This window comes from Amblyraja radiata, chromosome 8, assembly GCF_010909765.2.
Source record: "Amblyraja radiata isolate CabotCenter1 chromosome 8, sAmbRad1.1.pri, whole genome shotgun sequence".
In the NCBI taxonomy this organism is placed as follows: Eukaryota; Metazoa; Chordata; class Chondrichthyes; order Rajiformes; family Rajidae; genus Amblyraja; species Amblyraja radiata.
The window spans coordinates 58,517,615-58,534,086 of NC_045963.1; the positions used below are offsets into that span (position 1 = coordinate 58,517,615).

Below are 16,472 nucleotides of genomic sequence, written 5' to 3' on the forward strand. Positions count from 1 at the left end.
GAAATAAGTGATGCTTTATTTACAGGGTGGCACATTGGCGCAGTGGGAGAGCTGCTGCCTCACAGCGCCAGAGACCCGGGTTCGATCCTGGATACGGGCGCCTCTGGACGGAGATTGTACTTAGTTCCTGTGACCACTTGAGTTTTCTCCTGGGTGCTCCGGTTTCCCCCCCACATTCCAAAGGCGTGCAGGTTTGCAGGTTAATTGGCTTCTATTAAACTGCCCCTGGTGTGTAGGATGCATAAATAGGATAAACTAGAACTAGTGTATGGATGATCGGTGGTCTGTGTGGACTCCAACCGGCTGAAGGGCCTGTTTTCATGTTGTATCTCAGAACTATTTTGGATACCTGAGTGGAAGACCTCTAATTTTATTCTCCAATGTCCTTGCCAATTCACTGACCTGTCCATATACTTTGAAACTTCCCTCAATCCTACTGGCAACCAACATTGCGACCAAACTTTAGGTAGTTCTGCTGTAAGGTATGTTTTGAAAATGTGTATTGGATAACTAGAGAATGCCATTTATATTACAAGGGACAAATTGGTTCTGATGCACTTTTAATTGTGAACTAAAGAACTTAACAGTTACTTTGGAATTTAACAGAAAGAAAATGAGGTGCCTTGGGGGAAAATAAAGGTCAAAATGTATGACATGTAACCTCCTTGTCGTAATTGTTGGCATCATTGCTTCTTAAGAACGCAGTCTGTCTGTGGCTTTTGACATGTGTGCAATGATGTTCTATCAAAATGCATATTGTGAACCTGAAACTCTAGCCCCGAACCCTCCGTTCCCATTGACATTGTTTTTATGACATGATTTTCTAAAATCTGTGGTTTTGTAGGAACACAACTACCACATAATAATAAAACTACCAGTATATTACACAAAAGATAGACACAAAAAGCTGGAGTAACTCAGCGGAACAGGCAGCATCTCTGGAAAGAAGGAATGGGTAACGTTTCGGGTCGAGACCCTTCTTCAGACTGGGTATATTACACGATCTCTACACCCAAATCATTGAAATAGATTAGGATCCAGCATGGATATATGTATGGCATCATCCTCACCAATCAGAGTATCCCTGCCCAAAATGACCTGTTTATTTCTATGTTTAAGAAAGAACTGCAGATGCTGGAAAAATCGAAGGTAGACAAAAATCCTGGAGGAACTCAGCGGGTGAGGCAGCATCTATGGCGAGAAGGAATAAGCGACGTTTCGGGTCGAGACCCTTCTTCAAACTGATGTCGGGAGGGGGCGGGAAAAAGAAAGGAAGAGGCGGAAACAGTAGGCTTGTGGGAGAGCTGGGGAGGGGAAGGAGGGAGAAAGCAAGGACTATCTGAAATTAGAAAAGTCAATGTTCATACTGCTAGGGTGTAAACTACTTAAGCGTAATATGAGGTGAAGTTCCTCTAATTTGCGCTGGGCCTCTGGCAATTGAGGAGGCCCAGGACAGAAAGGTCAGATTCGGAATGGGAGGGGGAGCTGAAGTGCTGAGCCACCGGGAGATCAGGTTGGTTAGTGCGAACTGAGCGGAGATGTTGGGCGAAGCGATCATTTTAGTCCTACAGCACGGAAACAGGCCATTAATCACAACTCATTCATGCCGACCAAATTGCCCATTCTAAGCTAGTGCCATTTGCCAGAATTTGGCCCATATCCATCTAAACCTTTCCTATCCTAACTGTCCAAATGTCTCTTAAATGATGTTATTGTACCTCCCTTGAAGCTTCCTCTGACAACTCGTTCAACATACCTAGTATCCTCTGTGAGAAAAAAAATAGCACCTCTGGTTCCTATTAAATCCTTCACCTCTCACCTTAAACCCTCCCTGTTACTGATTCCCTTACCCTGGGAAAAAGACCGTGCATTCACCCTATCTATTCCCCTCGTGATTTTATACACCTCTATAATATCACTCCTCAGGCTCCTATGCCCCAAGGAATAAAGTCCAAGCGTGCCGAACCTCTTCCCTTTGAGTCCGTCAAATCCTGGCAACATCCTGTGAATGCATTCTCTTCAGTGCCATCACACGCACACAATAATGAGTGATACCAGTGCCCAACAGTTAGGCTCATCCATCCTCCTTTTAAATAATCCAGGTCTTTTCTGATTCTGGCCATTTCTGTCCCTGGTCAGTCTCCAATTCCTTTGAAATGCCGTCACAGAACACGGTGTGCGAGACAGTGATGGTTGTCCTTGTGTATGCTTATACAGTCAATCAAAAGAAGACAGAAGTATTGCCAAAATTCCATGACTTGCCTAATGGACCTGCATCCATGAGCAAGTATACAAGTAACTCGCAGGCAAAATCATAGATCTGTTTGGAAGGTGCTTCCACCTTGTACAGCTATGGTATTGGAAATGGGCAGCATGAGCACTATGTGAGTATGATGTGGTCAGCATGAATTTTCTACAGCTGCAGGTGTTTCCCTAAAGTATCTGAGCTGACAGAGATTTTGCTTATTAATAGGGAAAGGGCGCTTTGATGGAACAATTTATTTCCACTAAAGTATCCCAGTTAATGAGCACAGTGCTTATTTTTGTTCACAAGCTGTATGTTTTGGCTCCAGCAATCTGCTGAAACTATTACGCCATACTGTAATTCACTTTTTTTCTGGCCCCTTCTGATTTAAGAAAGAAGAGAAATTTTTTTTGGAGGGGAGTGAGTGGGTGAAGAAACAGCGGGGACTGCATTAATCAAAAAAACTGCAGCATGTTACTTAGGAATTAAAGGATGAATGTTTGCTTTTCTTTCCCTATGGCCCTGATTTTTGCAGCGTGTTAAGTTTCAAGAGGGTTTTGTATTTGATGCTGCAATCAGCTTTTACATTCTTAAAGAATGTTACACTCTCTAATTAAATTGAAATAAGCACATGTGTACTGTCTTTGTCATGGGCATGGGATGGGCAGTGGCTAGGTTTGCATGCAATAGCAGACCACAAAGTGAAGTAGAAACATGGAAAATAGGTGCAGGAGGAGGTAATTCGACCCTTCGAGCCAGCACCGCCATTCATTGTGATCATGGCTAATCGTCCCCAATCACTAACCCATGCCTGCCTTCTCCCCATATCCCTTGATTCCACTAGCCCCTCGAGCTCTATCTAACTCTCTCTTAAATCCATCCAGTGATTTGGCCTCCACTGCCCTCTGCGGCTGGGAATTCCACTAATTCACAACTCTCTGGGTGAAAAAGTTTTTTCTCACCTCAGTCTTAAATGGCCTCCCCTTTATTCTAAAACTGTGGCCCCTGGGTCTGGACTCGCCCAACATTGGGAACATTTTTCCTGCATCTAGCTTGTCCAGTCCTTTTATAATTTGATATGTTTCTATAAGATTGCCCCTCATCCTTCTAAACTCCAGTGAATACAAGCCTAGTCTTTTCAATCTTCAGGCAGTTTTCATTCAGATTTTCAATCAGTCAGGCAGTATTGCTGGCAACATCAAATCCCTCTTACATTCACTATCATGAAGAGCTTTGGGAGGCTGGTCATGGCACATATAAACTCCAGCCTCCCAGCCAGCATTCATACATGTAATTCATCAACCGCCATAACAGGTCTATGGCAGATGCTATTTCTCTGACCCTACACTCGTCTCTGGAACATTTGGAAAACAAGTACCACTTAAAACCCCTTGGCCCAAATTGCATGCTTCAACCTCTGGGGTTCTTCCCCATTTATTGCATTATGTTGCATCTTCTCACCTAACATTGTGCTTATTTTGAAGATAATCTTATGCAGTCATTTGTTGAATATGTGGCAGAATGAAGAATACATCGGGTGGGCTAGTGGTCGTGGTCATGAGGACATAATTGATATTAATATGTGGTGTTTAACATAGAGATTGAAAATTATGTAATTGATATGAAAGCATTGTTTCTACTGGTGGTTGATTCAGTTACAAGCAGGCACAGATTTATGACAATGGGCAAATAAAACTTTCATGGATTGTAACCGGTTGTTGAAAGAAGATAAAAGCAGCAATGTGCAAAAGGGAATTGGATCATTTGTTGAGGGAGAGTCACAGTCTCGAAATAATGGTTCACCTGTTTAGGCAGACTTGATGGAATTCTTTCTTCTGAGGGCTAAAAGTCTTCGGAACTCTCTTCCTCCAAGACCAATGTGAGTAGATTATTCTCTCAGACTGATTCTTAATAAGAGGGTGACGCATACTCTTGAGTATGGGGAATGTGGGTTGAGGTTGCAGTCAGAACGCCTATGATCTTGTTGAATGTTAGAGCAGGTAGGAGGTTGACTTGGCCATTCCCACTTCTAATTCATATCTTCAATGCTGGTTTTGCACATCAAGATGGCAGCAGGAGAGTTGAAAGTTATCACTGAGGTTTATTTCCTATTGATGATATTGAGTTTGATGGAGTTTGTAAGATAAATAATGAGGGTTCTTCCTAGCATTGTTCAGATATGACATTTGAAGGTTGTTAAAATATATCTTTTGGTGAAAATTTGGACAACTCTTTTCATCTGAAAAGGTTGCGAGTCAATGTTCTGTTTTCCAAGTTATTTACCACATCAATGAATGGGGTGAAATATGATGTAATATAATCTTAAAAGATTTGTGCCATGCCACTGGAAGATTAGCTTTAAGTATCCTTTAGAACTATTGGCTTCTCTTGAGTGGTTGAGTAAGCGAGGTTTAAACTTCCAATCATTCTCGGCACTTCCGCTACAGAAATGAGTAAGGTGATCTTTAACTATTTTGAAAACTCTAATGAGTATTTTTCTCATCCCTCGAGGAATGAGAGTATAAGAATACTCTTGCAAAACAGCCCCATTATGGGTGCATGAAACACATGTTTAGGAGAGTAGGAGAGTGCATGTTTAGGAGAGTAGCCATCCGTCTCATGATTTCTTCCAGTTCCAGCTTCTTGGGAAAATGTTATTTCACTATTGAATCTACACTTGCTATCACCTCCCTCAAGATCAGTATACAGATTTTGTTTGAAATCTGTTTCTTAAAACATTCAAACCAACCAAGGCTGTTCTTAAACCTATTCGTGCTTTCAGAAGATTCTTCACCTTCCTCCTATTTTTTCAAGTCTCAGCATAACCATCTCACTTTTTCCTGGATCATCTCCAAACTTAAGGGCATATGCCTTTGATTCCGAGCTTCAAACTGGACACGCAAACCTTTTTCTATTCTCTCCATTATAACACCCCTGCTCTTCATAACATCCACTGCATTTCTCGGGACACTAATGTTCTATTCAAGTTGATAAGGATTGTTCAATCGATTAACACTGCAGATTTAATGAATAACAGATGTCCACCAACAACTTGGGTTTATCACTGCTATTGATGGTATTAATAATGCACTGATGTCTTCAGAGTCGAAACAGGTCGGCATTTCTTACAGTTAGATTAGTCCATTTTTAATAACCTCAATCTTTATAAATTGAGGACAGCACCCTAATGACATAGACATTATGGTGAAAATCTGTAAATTTTCATGGAATTTTGTATTTCGTGGAATGCCATATTCTTTAGAGAATTTAATTATTTTTGAAAGCAAATTGGGTAGTTACTAAAATTTCAGTTTTTGTGCAGTGGATGTTGGTAATGAGTTTTCAAGCTTATATAATGCCTTTTGTTTTGTTTCTACTGCTGCCTCAAAGCTCCATGGGGCTTGGGTTCAATTTTGTCCATGGGTTCTATCTGTGTGGTGTTTGAACATTTCTCCCCGTGTCCATGTGGGCTTTTCGCGGATACCCTTGTTTCCGCATATATCTAATGACATGTAGGTAGGCTAATTGGCAATAACTGTTGCTATTATAAATAACTGCTAGTGCAGATAAGTAGCAGAAGAATGTAAAGTTGATAAGCATGTGGGAGAAAACATGAGTTCCAGGACTACAAGGAGAAAGAAGTGGAATGGGATTGAAGAGATTTTTCTGATAGGAGCCAGCTTGGACTGCATGGCCTTCTTTTTGTGATTACACATTTAAGAGTGTTTATGTAAAGGATGCTGTGAATGGCTGAAGAAATGACACCAAGTTGAGAGGTTTGATATTTGATAGGCTGTGCACTGAATAGGTTGAATGTTTGAGGGAGATTTACTATCTTGTAATAAAGACATGTTCTTTAATTTATGGTTTGGCTGTACTCTAACATGGAAATAAACGGAACCTTTAATTATTTACGTTAATTATTTATCTAAACGTGTTTAAATGTTACTCCTTTCTCTGTGGCTTCATCTTGTTGGCCTCAATAGTGACAATATCTTACTGATATTGGCATAATTCCAACAGCATATTGAGGAAACTTTAATATAGAGGCTTCTACTTTCAATTGGGGTATGACCATGTAATCAGCAGCTTAACAACAACAATGAAGGTTTGTACACAGGTGTCTTATACCCATTGCAGGCAGTATCACTCAATGTTTAATCCTGCCTGTTCCTGGCATGCTTTGAAATAGTAATTTGTTTTCCACAGAAACATGATCAAATCATTCTACACTGCCAGTCTGTTATACGACGTCCTTACCGTGTTTGGGGAGCTCACTGAAGAGGCAAGTATGCAGATAATTTATCTAGGATTGCATATTGTGCCGAGATTAAAGGTTAAATCTTGCATTTTTTTAACATTATGAAGTGCTGTATGCTTTGCAAGAAAAACTGTACTTTAATTCTTAAATTCAAGAAATATATATATTCAATGAATAATTTATGTATTGATGCATGTAATACTACAGAACAAACACACTCTGGCCATTCCAAAGTATTTCAGAGCCAATGAATTATATTTAAATTGCAGCAATTGTAGTTAACGAGCATATTGCCTCAGCCAATTTACGCACAGCAGAGTCCCAGAGAACTTGAGGAAATAACTGAATGATTAATTATAATGTTGTTCATTGATCTTGTATTTTATTTTTGTAAAAGAAGGGGTCAAGACTGCTTTTGGAAATTTCTCAAGGGAAGTATGAAGTGGAAGCATAATCATGTTGAATACCCCTGATGCCTTGCCATCAGATCTGTAAAGATCTCCAAGAACAGTCCTAAACCAAGGAGCTTTTTAGATAGTGCTGTAAAATAATTGCCATTGTCATAAGAGCTTAACTAGAGTAAACGACTTAGCAACTTGTGTCGTTTTCAACTTTGGGTGTGACTTTGGGGGGGGGGAGATAAGTTAGAACAAAGGTATGTGGAGATGAGTTCAGTGAAGCAAGAGCTGGGAGAAACAATGGGTTGTGTTTAGTTTGGAGGTACAGCAAGGAAACAGGGCCTTTGGACCACCGAGTCTGTGGCAATCAACGATCACCCATACACTAGTTCTATTCTACACACTAGAGACAATTTGACATGCCAATTAATCTAGAAACATGCACCTATTTGGAATGTGGGAGGAAAAACTTTTTCAGCAAGAAAGTTGTGATTCTGTGGAATTCTCTGCCACAGAAGGCAGTGGAGGCCAATTCACTTGATGTATTCAAGAGAAAGTTAGATATACAGTGCTCTCCATAATGTTTGGGACAAAGACCCATCATTTATTTATTTGCCTCTGTACTCCACAATTTTGAGATTTGTAATAGAAAAAAATCACGTGGTCAGATTTTAATAAAGGCCATTTTTATGCATTTTGGTTTTACCATGTAGAAATTACAGCAGTGTTTATACATAACCCCCCCCCCCCCCCCCCATTGCAGGGCACCATAATGCTTGGGACACATGGCTTCACAGGTGATTGTAATTGGTCAGGTGCGTAATAACTTGTATATTCATATGCTTGTATACTCTGGAGTTTAGAAGGCTGAGAGGGGATCTTATTGAAACATATAAGATTATTAAGGGTTTGGACACGCTAGAGGCAGGAAACATGTCCCCAATGTTGGGGGAGTCCAGAACCAGGGGCCACAGTTTAAGAATAAGGGGTAATCCATTTAGAAAGGAGACGAGGAAACACTTTGTCCTCACTGAGAGTTGTGAGTCTGTGGAATTCTATGCCTCAGAGGGCGGTGGAGGCCGGTTCTCTGGATACTTTCAAGAGAGAGCTAGATAGGGGTCTTAAAGATAGCTGAGTCACGGGATATGGGGAGAAGACAGGAACGGGGTACTGATTGGGGATGATCAGCCATGATTACATTGAATGGCGATGCTGGCTCGAAGGGCCGAATGGCCTATTCCTGCACCTATTGTCTATTGTCCTTTGTCTATAGCTGCCTCCTTAGTGCAGGTATAAGAGAGCTCTCAACACCTAGTCCTTCCTCCAATTTTTCCATCACCTTTGGAAACTTTTATTGCTGTTTATCAACATGAGGACCAACGTTGTGCCAATGAAAGTCAAATAAGCCATTATGAGACTGAGAAACAAGAATAAAACAGTTAGAGACTTCAGCCAAACTTTAGGCTTACCAAAATCAACTGTTTGGAACATCATTAAGAAGAAAGAGAGCACTGGTGAGCTTACTAATCGTAAAAGGACTGGCAGGCCAAGGTAGACTTCCACAGCTGACAACAGAAGAATTCTCTCTATAATATAGAAAAATGTATAATATAGAAAAACACCTGACCGACAGATCAGAAACACTATTCAGGAGTCAGGTGTGGATTTGTCAATGACCACTGTCTGCAGAAGACTTCATGAACAGAAATACAGAAGCTACACTGCAAGATGCAAACCACTGGTTAGCTGCATAAATAGGATGGTCGGGTTACATCCAGGTTCAGGAACAGCTGCTTCCCCACAGCCATCAGGCTATTAAACACGACTTCAAATAAGCTCTGAACAATAACAGTCTATTATTACTATTGCACTTTATCTGTTTATTTATTGTGTATATATGGTCTATGGTATATATTGTGTATAATCTGCCTACCTCTCCTCCGTATTCACTGATCCCGGCCTAAACCACAGAACCCTCTTCTCCACAGTGGGCAACCTCCTCAAGCCTCGAGCAAACACTCTCCCTACCTCTACTCCGGATCTCTGCAACTCATTCCTCCACTTTTTCGCTGATAAAATCAGCACCATCTATCAATCTTTATCCCCTGTACCCGACTCCCCAGCATCTACTCCAACACCTACCAATGCCCCTCCTTTCAACATCTCCACTGACCTCCTTACCCCTCCTCCACACTGCTTCCTCTCCCAGTTTGACCTGGTCACCCCTATTGAAATCTCCAAACTCATCAGCTCTTCCAAACCCACTACCTGCTCCCTCGACCCTCTCCCCACTCCCCTGCTGAAGTCCTGCCTCCCCGTTCTCTGCCTCTACCTCACTAATCTCTTCAACTCCTCATTGTCCCCTCCGCTTTCAAAACTGCTGCTGTCACACCAATCTTAAAGAAACCTGGTCTTGATCCCTCCTCTCTCATTAACTATCGCCCAATCTCAAACCTCCCCTTTCTTTCAAAAACCCTGGAGCGTATCGTTGCGTCGCAACTTCATTCCCACCTCCTTGCGTATAACCTACTTGAACCCCTCCAATCTGGCTTTCGCCCCCTCCATAGCACAGAAACTGCTCTCCTCAAAGTCCTCAACGACCTCCTCACCTCTGCTGACACTGGTTCCCTCAACATCCTCATCCTCCTCGACCTGAGCGCAGCCTTCGATACAGTGAACCACAACATCCTGCTCACCAGACTCAAAGACCTCGGCATTGAAGGCTCTGCACTCAGCTGGCTCCGTTCCTACCTTTCCAACAGATCCCACTTCATCTCTCTCCACAACCACACCTCTGCTACAGCCACAGTCACTCAAGGCGTTCCCCAAGGCTCCGTACTCGGCCCCCTGCTCTTCATCATCTACATCCTCCCCCTTGGTCAGATACTCCGCCACTTCAACCTGGACTTCCACTGTTACGCCGATGACACCCAGATCTACCTCGGCACCAAATCCCCCCACAACCCACCCCCCTCTCCCATATCAACTCCTGTTTGTCAGCTATAAAAACCTGGATGCAACATAACTTCCTCAAACTCAACAGCGATAAGACAGAATTCCTCCTCATAGGCTCCAAAGCCACACTCAGCAAAATCAATAACCCCACTCTCACCATCGACGGCACCACTGTCTCCCCATCTCCCAAGGCCCGCAACCTTGGCGTGATCTTTGATTCCACCCTCTCCCTTGAGCCTCACATCCGCCATGTCATTAAAACCTCCTTCTTTCATCTCCGCAACATGGCCAAACTCAGACCCTCTCTCACACCTCCCGCTGCTGAAAACTCATCCATGCCTTCATCTCCTCCCGACTGGACTATTGCAACTCACTTCTCCTTGGCATCAGCTCCACCTACATCAACCGACTCCAACTGGTCCAGAACGCAGCCGCCCGACTCATCACCCACACCAAATCCTGGCATCACATCACTCCAGTCCTCAAACAACTTCACTGGCTTCCCATCTCCCACCGGATCACCTACAAAATCCTGATCCTCACCTACAAAGCCCTCCACCATCTGGCCCCCCCATATCTCACTGACCTCCTCTCCCCCTACCAACCCTCACGGTCCCTCAGATCCACATCAGCCGGTCTCCTCTCCATCCACGTCCAACCTCCGCAGTTTTGGGGACAGAGCCTTCTCCAGGGCAGCTCCCAGGCTCTGGAACTCCCTCCCCCAACTGATCCGCAATTCCGTGTCCCTCACCATCTTCCAGTCCCGCCTCAAGACCCATCTCTTCACCTCTGCCTATCCTTAGCCCCACGTCCCCCTCCCTTTTCATCTGTGCATTAATTGCCTCATATTGTGTTTTGAATTGTATTCTGTCTTTACTTTGTGTACTAGTCATGTCTCTACTATTTATTTCATTCCCCTTACATGTTTTTCCTCTACCTGCTAAATTTTTGTAAGGTGTCCTTGAGACTCTTGAAAGGCGCTCATAAATAAAATGTATTATTATTATTATTATGGTCTATTGACATACTGAACTTTTATCTCTCATTCTGTATTATGTTTACATATTCTGTCGTGCTGCAGCAAGTAAGAATTTCATTGTCTTATCTGGGACACATGACAATAAAACTCTCTTGACTCTTGACTACACTGCAAGATGCAAACAACTGGTTAGCTGCAAAAAATAGGATGGCCAGGTTACAGTTTGCCAAGAAGTACTTAAAAGAGCAACCACAGTTCTGGAAAATGGTCTTGTGGACAGATGAGACGAAGATTAACTTACATCAGAGTGATGGCAAGAGCAAAGTATGGAGGAGAGAAGGATCTGCCCAAGATCCAAAACATACCACCTCATCTGTGAAACACGGTGGTGGGGGTGTTATGGCCTGGGCATGTATGGCTACTGAAGGTACTGGCTCACTTATCTTCATTGATGATACAACTGCTGATGGTAATAGCATAATGAATTCTGACATCCTATCTGCTCAAGTTCAAACAAATGCCTCAAAACTCATTGGCAGGCAGTTCATTCTACAGCAAGACAATAATCCCAAACATACTGCTAAAGCAACAAAGGAGTTTTTCAAAGCTAAAAAATTGTCAATTCTTGAGTAGCCAAGTCAGTTCACGATCTGAACCCCATTGAACATGCCTTTTATATGCTGAGGAGAAAGCTGAAAGGGACTAGCCCCCAAAACAAGCATATGCTAAAGATGGCTGCAATACAGATCTGGCAGAGCATCACCAGAGAAGACACCCAGCAAATGATGTTCATGAATCGCAGACTTCAAGCAGTCATTGCATGCAAAAGATATGCAACAAAATACTAAACATGACTACTTTTATTTTTATGCCATTGCTGTGTCCCAAACATTATGGTGCCTTGAAATGGGGGGACTATGGAAAAACACTGATGTAATTTCTAAATGGTGAAACCTAAATGTATAAAAATGGCCTTTATTAAAATCTGACAAAGTGCACTTTAACCACATGTGATTTATTTTTCCTATTGCAAATATAATAATAATAATAATAATAATAATATATCTTTTATTGTCATTGCACGTCAGTGCAACAAGATTTAGTGTGCAGCTCCACTGATGTCCAGGAAAGGTAAATAAATACAATACATAAATAAACAAGCTGAATTGATTGACGTGACCATCTGAGGGAGACTGTCCAAAGGGGGTGGGTGGGGGGGCACTCATTAGGGCCGGTTCAGAGCCGCTATAGCTCTTGGGATGAAACTTCCTGAGTCTGGAGGTTCGGGCGTAGAAGGCCTTGTAACGTCTGCCGGAGGGAAGTAGTTGAAACAGACCGTGGCAGGGGTGTGATGAGTCCTTATGGATGCTGAGGGCCTTCCTGAGGCACCGCGTGTGGTAGATGCCCTCCAAGGCTGGTAGCTCTGTCCCGATGATCCTCTGCGCTCTGTTGACAACGCGCTGAAGAGCTCTCCTCTCCGCCTCCGTGCAGCTGAGATACCACACAGAGATGCCATACGTTAGTATGCTCTCTGTGGTGCAGCGGTAGAACGTTGTCAACAGCTGTTGGGGCAGACCAGTCTTTTTTAATGTCCTCAGGAAGAACAGTCGTTGCTGTGCCTTCTTGACCAGCGCGGCGGTGTTTGTGGACCATGTGAGGTCTTCTGAAATGTGAGTGCCCAGAAACTTAAAGCTGGACACTCTCTCCACACTTTCCCCATAAATGGAGATTGGGTCGTATTTTCCAGAATGGGACCTCCTGAAGTCAATGATCAGCTCCTTGGTCTTGGAGGTGTTTAGTGCCAAGTTGTTATTGGCGCACCAGTCCGCCAGGTTCTGCACCTCCGCTCTGTATTTTGTTTCATCACCGTTGGTGATCAGCCCAATCACTGTTGTGTCGTCTGCAAACTTCACGATGGTGTTGGTGTCGAATGCAGGGACACAGTCGTGAGTGAAGAGGGAGTAGAGCATGGGGCTTAGTACACAACCCTGTGGTGTGCCGGTGCTCAGGGTGATGGTGGAGGACAGGTGCGGGCCCAGTCTCACTGCCTGCGGTCGCTCCGTGAGAAAGTTCAGGATCCAAGCGCATATCGGTGAGCTGAGGCCTAGCTGGTGGAGTTTGGTGGTGAGCTTGGTGGGGATGACCGTATTGAATTCAGAGCTATAGTCAATGAAGAGCATCCTCACATACGTGCCCTGTCTGTCCAGGTGAGTCAGGACAGTGTGAAGGGCCAGAGAGATGGCATCCTCTGTCGATCTATTTGCCCTGTATGCAAATTGATGGGAGTCCAGTGAGGCAGGGATGCTGTACTCCACAATATCAAATTGTGGAGTACATATGCAAATAAATAAATGATGGGTCTTTGGCCCAAACATTATCGTGGCCACTGTAGCTCTTAGGACTAACGGAATCGAGGATTATGGGGAGAAAGCAGGAGCAGGGTACTGATTCTGGATGATCAGCCATGATCATAGTGAATGGCGGTGCTGGCTCAAAGGGCTGAATGGCCTATTCCTGCACCTATTTTCTATGCTTCTGTGAAACCTGAGCATCTGGAGAAAGCGCATGTGGTCACAGGGAGACCGTCCAAACTCTTCCCGGGCAATTCTGTTTGTGGGTTTTCGGGTGAGGGTAGATGCGGGCAGTGCGGGGCTAGGGAATGATTACTTTGGACGCTGTGGAGGGCAGATCGCCAGAGGTGATGAGCTCAGAAACAGTCTGGGGGGTAATGGCCTAGTGTTTATGGAGTCATGGTTCCTGTCTATAAATAGAAACAAGCAGCAAACGGTCATTATTACCACATTACTCTTTGCAGAAGCTTGCTGTGTGCAAATGGCCACAGTTGACTCACATGTCCAGGCATCTGGATTCAATTCTGACCACCTGTGCTGTTTGTGGAGTATGCACGTTCTCCCTGTGACCACATTGGGTTTCTCCAGGGTGCTCAGCTTTTCTCCCATGTACCAAAGGTGTGTGCATTGGTAGGGTAATTAACTATTGAATTTTTCCTCTAGTGTGTAGTCAAGTGATAGAATTGGAAGTGTGTGTGTGGGTTGGAAATGTTGATGGAAATGTGGGGAGAATAAAATGGGATTTGTGTAAATAGTGCTGGATGTTCAGTACTGACTCAATGGGCTGAAGGGCCTGTTTCCCTGATGTGTTATGCTGTCACCCTATGACATTATCATTGTGCCTATACTTGAAAGCACTTCAAGACCTGTGAGTGTCAATGTATGTGAGAGAATAAAGTGCGTTTATTTCTTATTCATGGTGGATTAGAGTAGAAAATTCAAGGGCCTATTCTTTTCCTATAGAAGGGCCAGCACAGTGGTGCAACTGGTGGAGCTTGAGCTGTTGCCTCACAGTGGCAAATTGTCCCTAGTATGTAGGGAATGGATGAGAAAGTGGGAATACAGAATCATTGTAAAGGTTTGTAAATGGTTGCGTGGAATCGATGGACCGAAGGGCCTGTTTTTATGCTGTATCTTTCAATCAATTCTATATTTCATTTTTCAGTAACGTGGTATGTCTCATATGAGTAAAAGTACTACAAATAAATGTAGATAAGTCTTTGCAGGGAGCCTATCTTGTGTTTTCTTGCAGCATAAATCTTTTAATTTGGCATAGTATCTGCAATAGATCCTGTGTGTGAAGCTCACTGTGCAACATTAGCCTATAACAGTTGGCTGCCTTCACTTATATGTCATTATATGACTGCTTTAACCTTTAAGCATGTACCTGACTGAAATTTGGAAATTAGATTAACTTTGTAACTAGGACTTGTAGTAAAGAGAGTGCAGCTAGATTAGATAACTTGACATTTTGTGCTTTTGAGACGCAGGCCTACAAATTTACTTCAATTGACAGAAACATTCAACATGTTGTTAATTGTGTTCTCATATCTTGTTTAATTATTTACTCCGTTTTACAAATTTAAGCTAATACGTTGGATTTTTTTTTTGATGTATGAAATTGGAGGTAGAATGGAGCTAAGGAGCTTCTAAATCATGACGAATTTGATTTTTTATAGCAGAACTTTAACCCACAATGCGGTCAATGAAATGGGTAAGTGCCCTATGAAAGTTCCCTAGGCTCCACAGTTAAACTTCCCATGGCAGGTGGCATCCGCGTTAATGCAGCACCTCATCCGGCCACCCTCCCACTGCTGAATTAAAATATTGAGTCTCCATTGTAGGCCATAAGCCCGCAACCAACTAATTCGGAGGCAAGCTGAGCCGTGAGTAACATTTTATGTGCTGTAGATGCCAGAGTATGGATTTGTTCCCATAAGATCCGGATTTGGTGTAACTGCCAGTTACATTCTAGTGAAATGCTCTGAGAAGGCCATGCGATTTGTGGGTCTCTGAAGCGAGATAGCAATGGTGCGGCAGGCTGCATTTTAAGTCGCCAGTTACACAATCATAACCATTCACAGTTTTCAAATGAAATAGCATTGAACTTATGAAAAAAATCAAAGGGCTCCATTTATTTGTCGTAAGTATACAATTACTTAGAATTAGTAACAAATCATAGACGCCTCTGTAGAGAAAATTGCTGTTTTCAAGGCCTAGAAGACAGCAATGGTGAAATGCTTAACAAGACATAAATGATCTTGGACTTCATAATTGGAGATATTGGTATTAAAACAGTGAAGGTTTGCTGGCCTTCATAAACTTCTGGTCAGGCCATAAGTAGAATATTGCATCCAGTTCTGCTCAACGTGCCTCAGGATATTAAGATTCTGCCGAGGGCCCAGAGATTTATATGAATCATTTAAAGGATGCAATATTTATTAATTTCTGGGAACCAAAGTCAGTTTTTATTTCCAATCATAATTATTCTTAAGAAGATGGTAGTGAGTCAGTGCATTGAAGCACTACAGTTCGTTGATGAAGATACTCCCAAATACTGTTGGGCAGGGAATTCCAGAATTTGAACCCAGGCACTCTGAAGGACTGGCGAATCAGCATAGTGTCCACTCATTTTCTGACTTGCCTTAACACTTTTTTTGTGACAGAGGTTCACATTTAGGAGGTGCTGTTAGACTAGCCTTGGTGAGTAATAACAGTGCAATTTTGTGATGGGACACAATGCAGTTTCAATACCTCAGTGGTGGAGGGACTGAATGTTCTGGGTGGTTGATGGGATGTTGTGGAGCTTCTTGAGAGTTGCCAAAGCTGAGCTCATCCAAGCAAATGGAGGATATTGTGTTACACTACTGATCTGCTTTATAGATGATAGAGATATTTTAGGGTACTAATTAATGTGGATGGTTCCGTTGATTGAGTTTCTGATCATTGGCTCAGCAGGGAACTCGGGAAATGGTAATACGGGAGCAAGTAGTCCAACTCTCCCTTCTTGGAGACGGTCATTGCCTAGCACCTTTGTGGGAGAAATATTATTTGCTACTTATGCAGCCATGCTTGAGTGCTCTTCAGATATGTTGCGTGCAGGCATAAGCTCCCTTAGCTGACAGGTGTTGAATGGAACTGAACATTGTGCAATCATCAATAAATATCCCCATTTATGGTGGAAGAAATCTTATTGATGAAACAGCTAAAGACAGATGGGCCTTTGACACTACCGTGAGGACCTCCTGCAATGCCATCCCAGAGTTAGGATGATTGGACCCCA

At 43.0% G+C, this 16,472-nt stretch overlaps 1 protein-coding gene across 2 annotated transcripts in view; it reads left to right on the forward strand.

The window, feature by feature from the left end:
- vta1 (vesicle trafficking 1) overlaps nt 1-16,472 on the forward strand; it is a 170,184-nt gene that overhangs the window by 92,318 nt on the left and 61,394 nt on the right. For both annotated transcript variants that reach the window (XM_033026004.1, XM_033026005.1), the window contains exon 4: nt 6,455-6,530. In XM_033026004.1, coding sequence (XP_032881895.1) covers nt 6,455-6,530 — 76 coding nt within the window. The remainder of the gene's footprint in view (nt 1-6,454; nt 6,531-16,472) is intronic.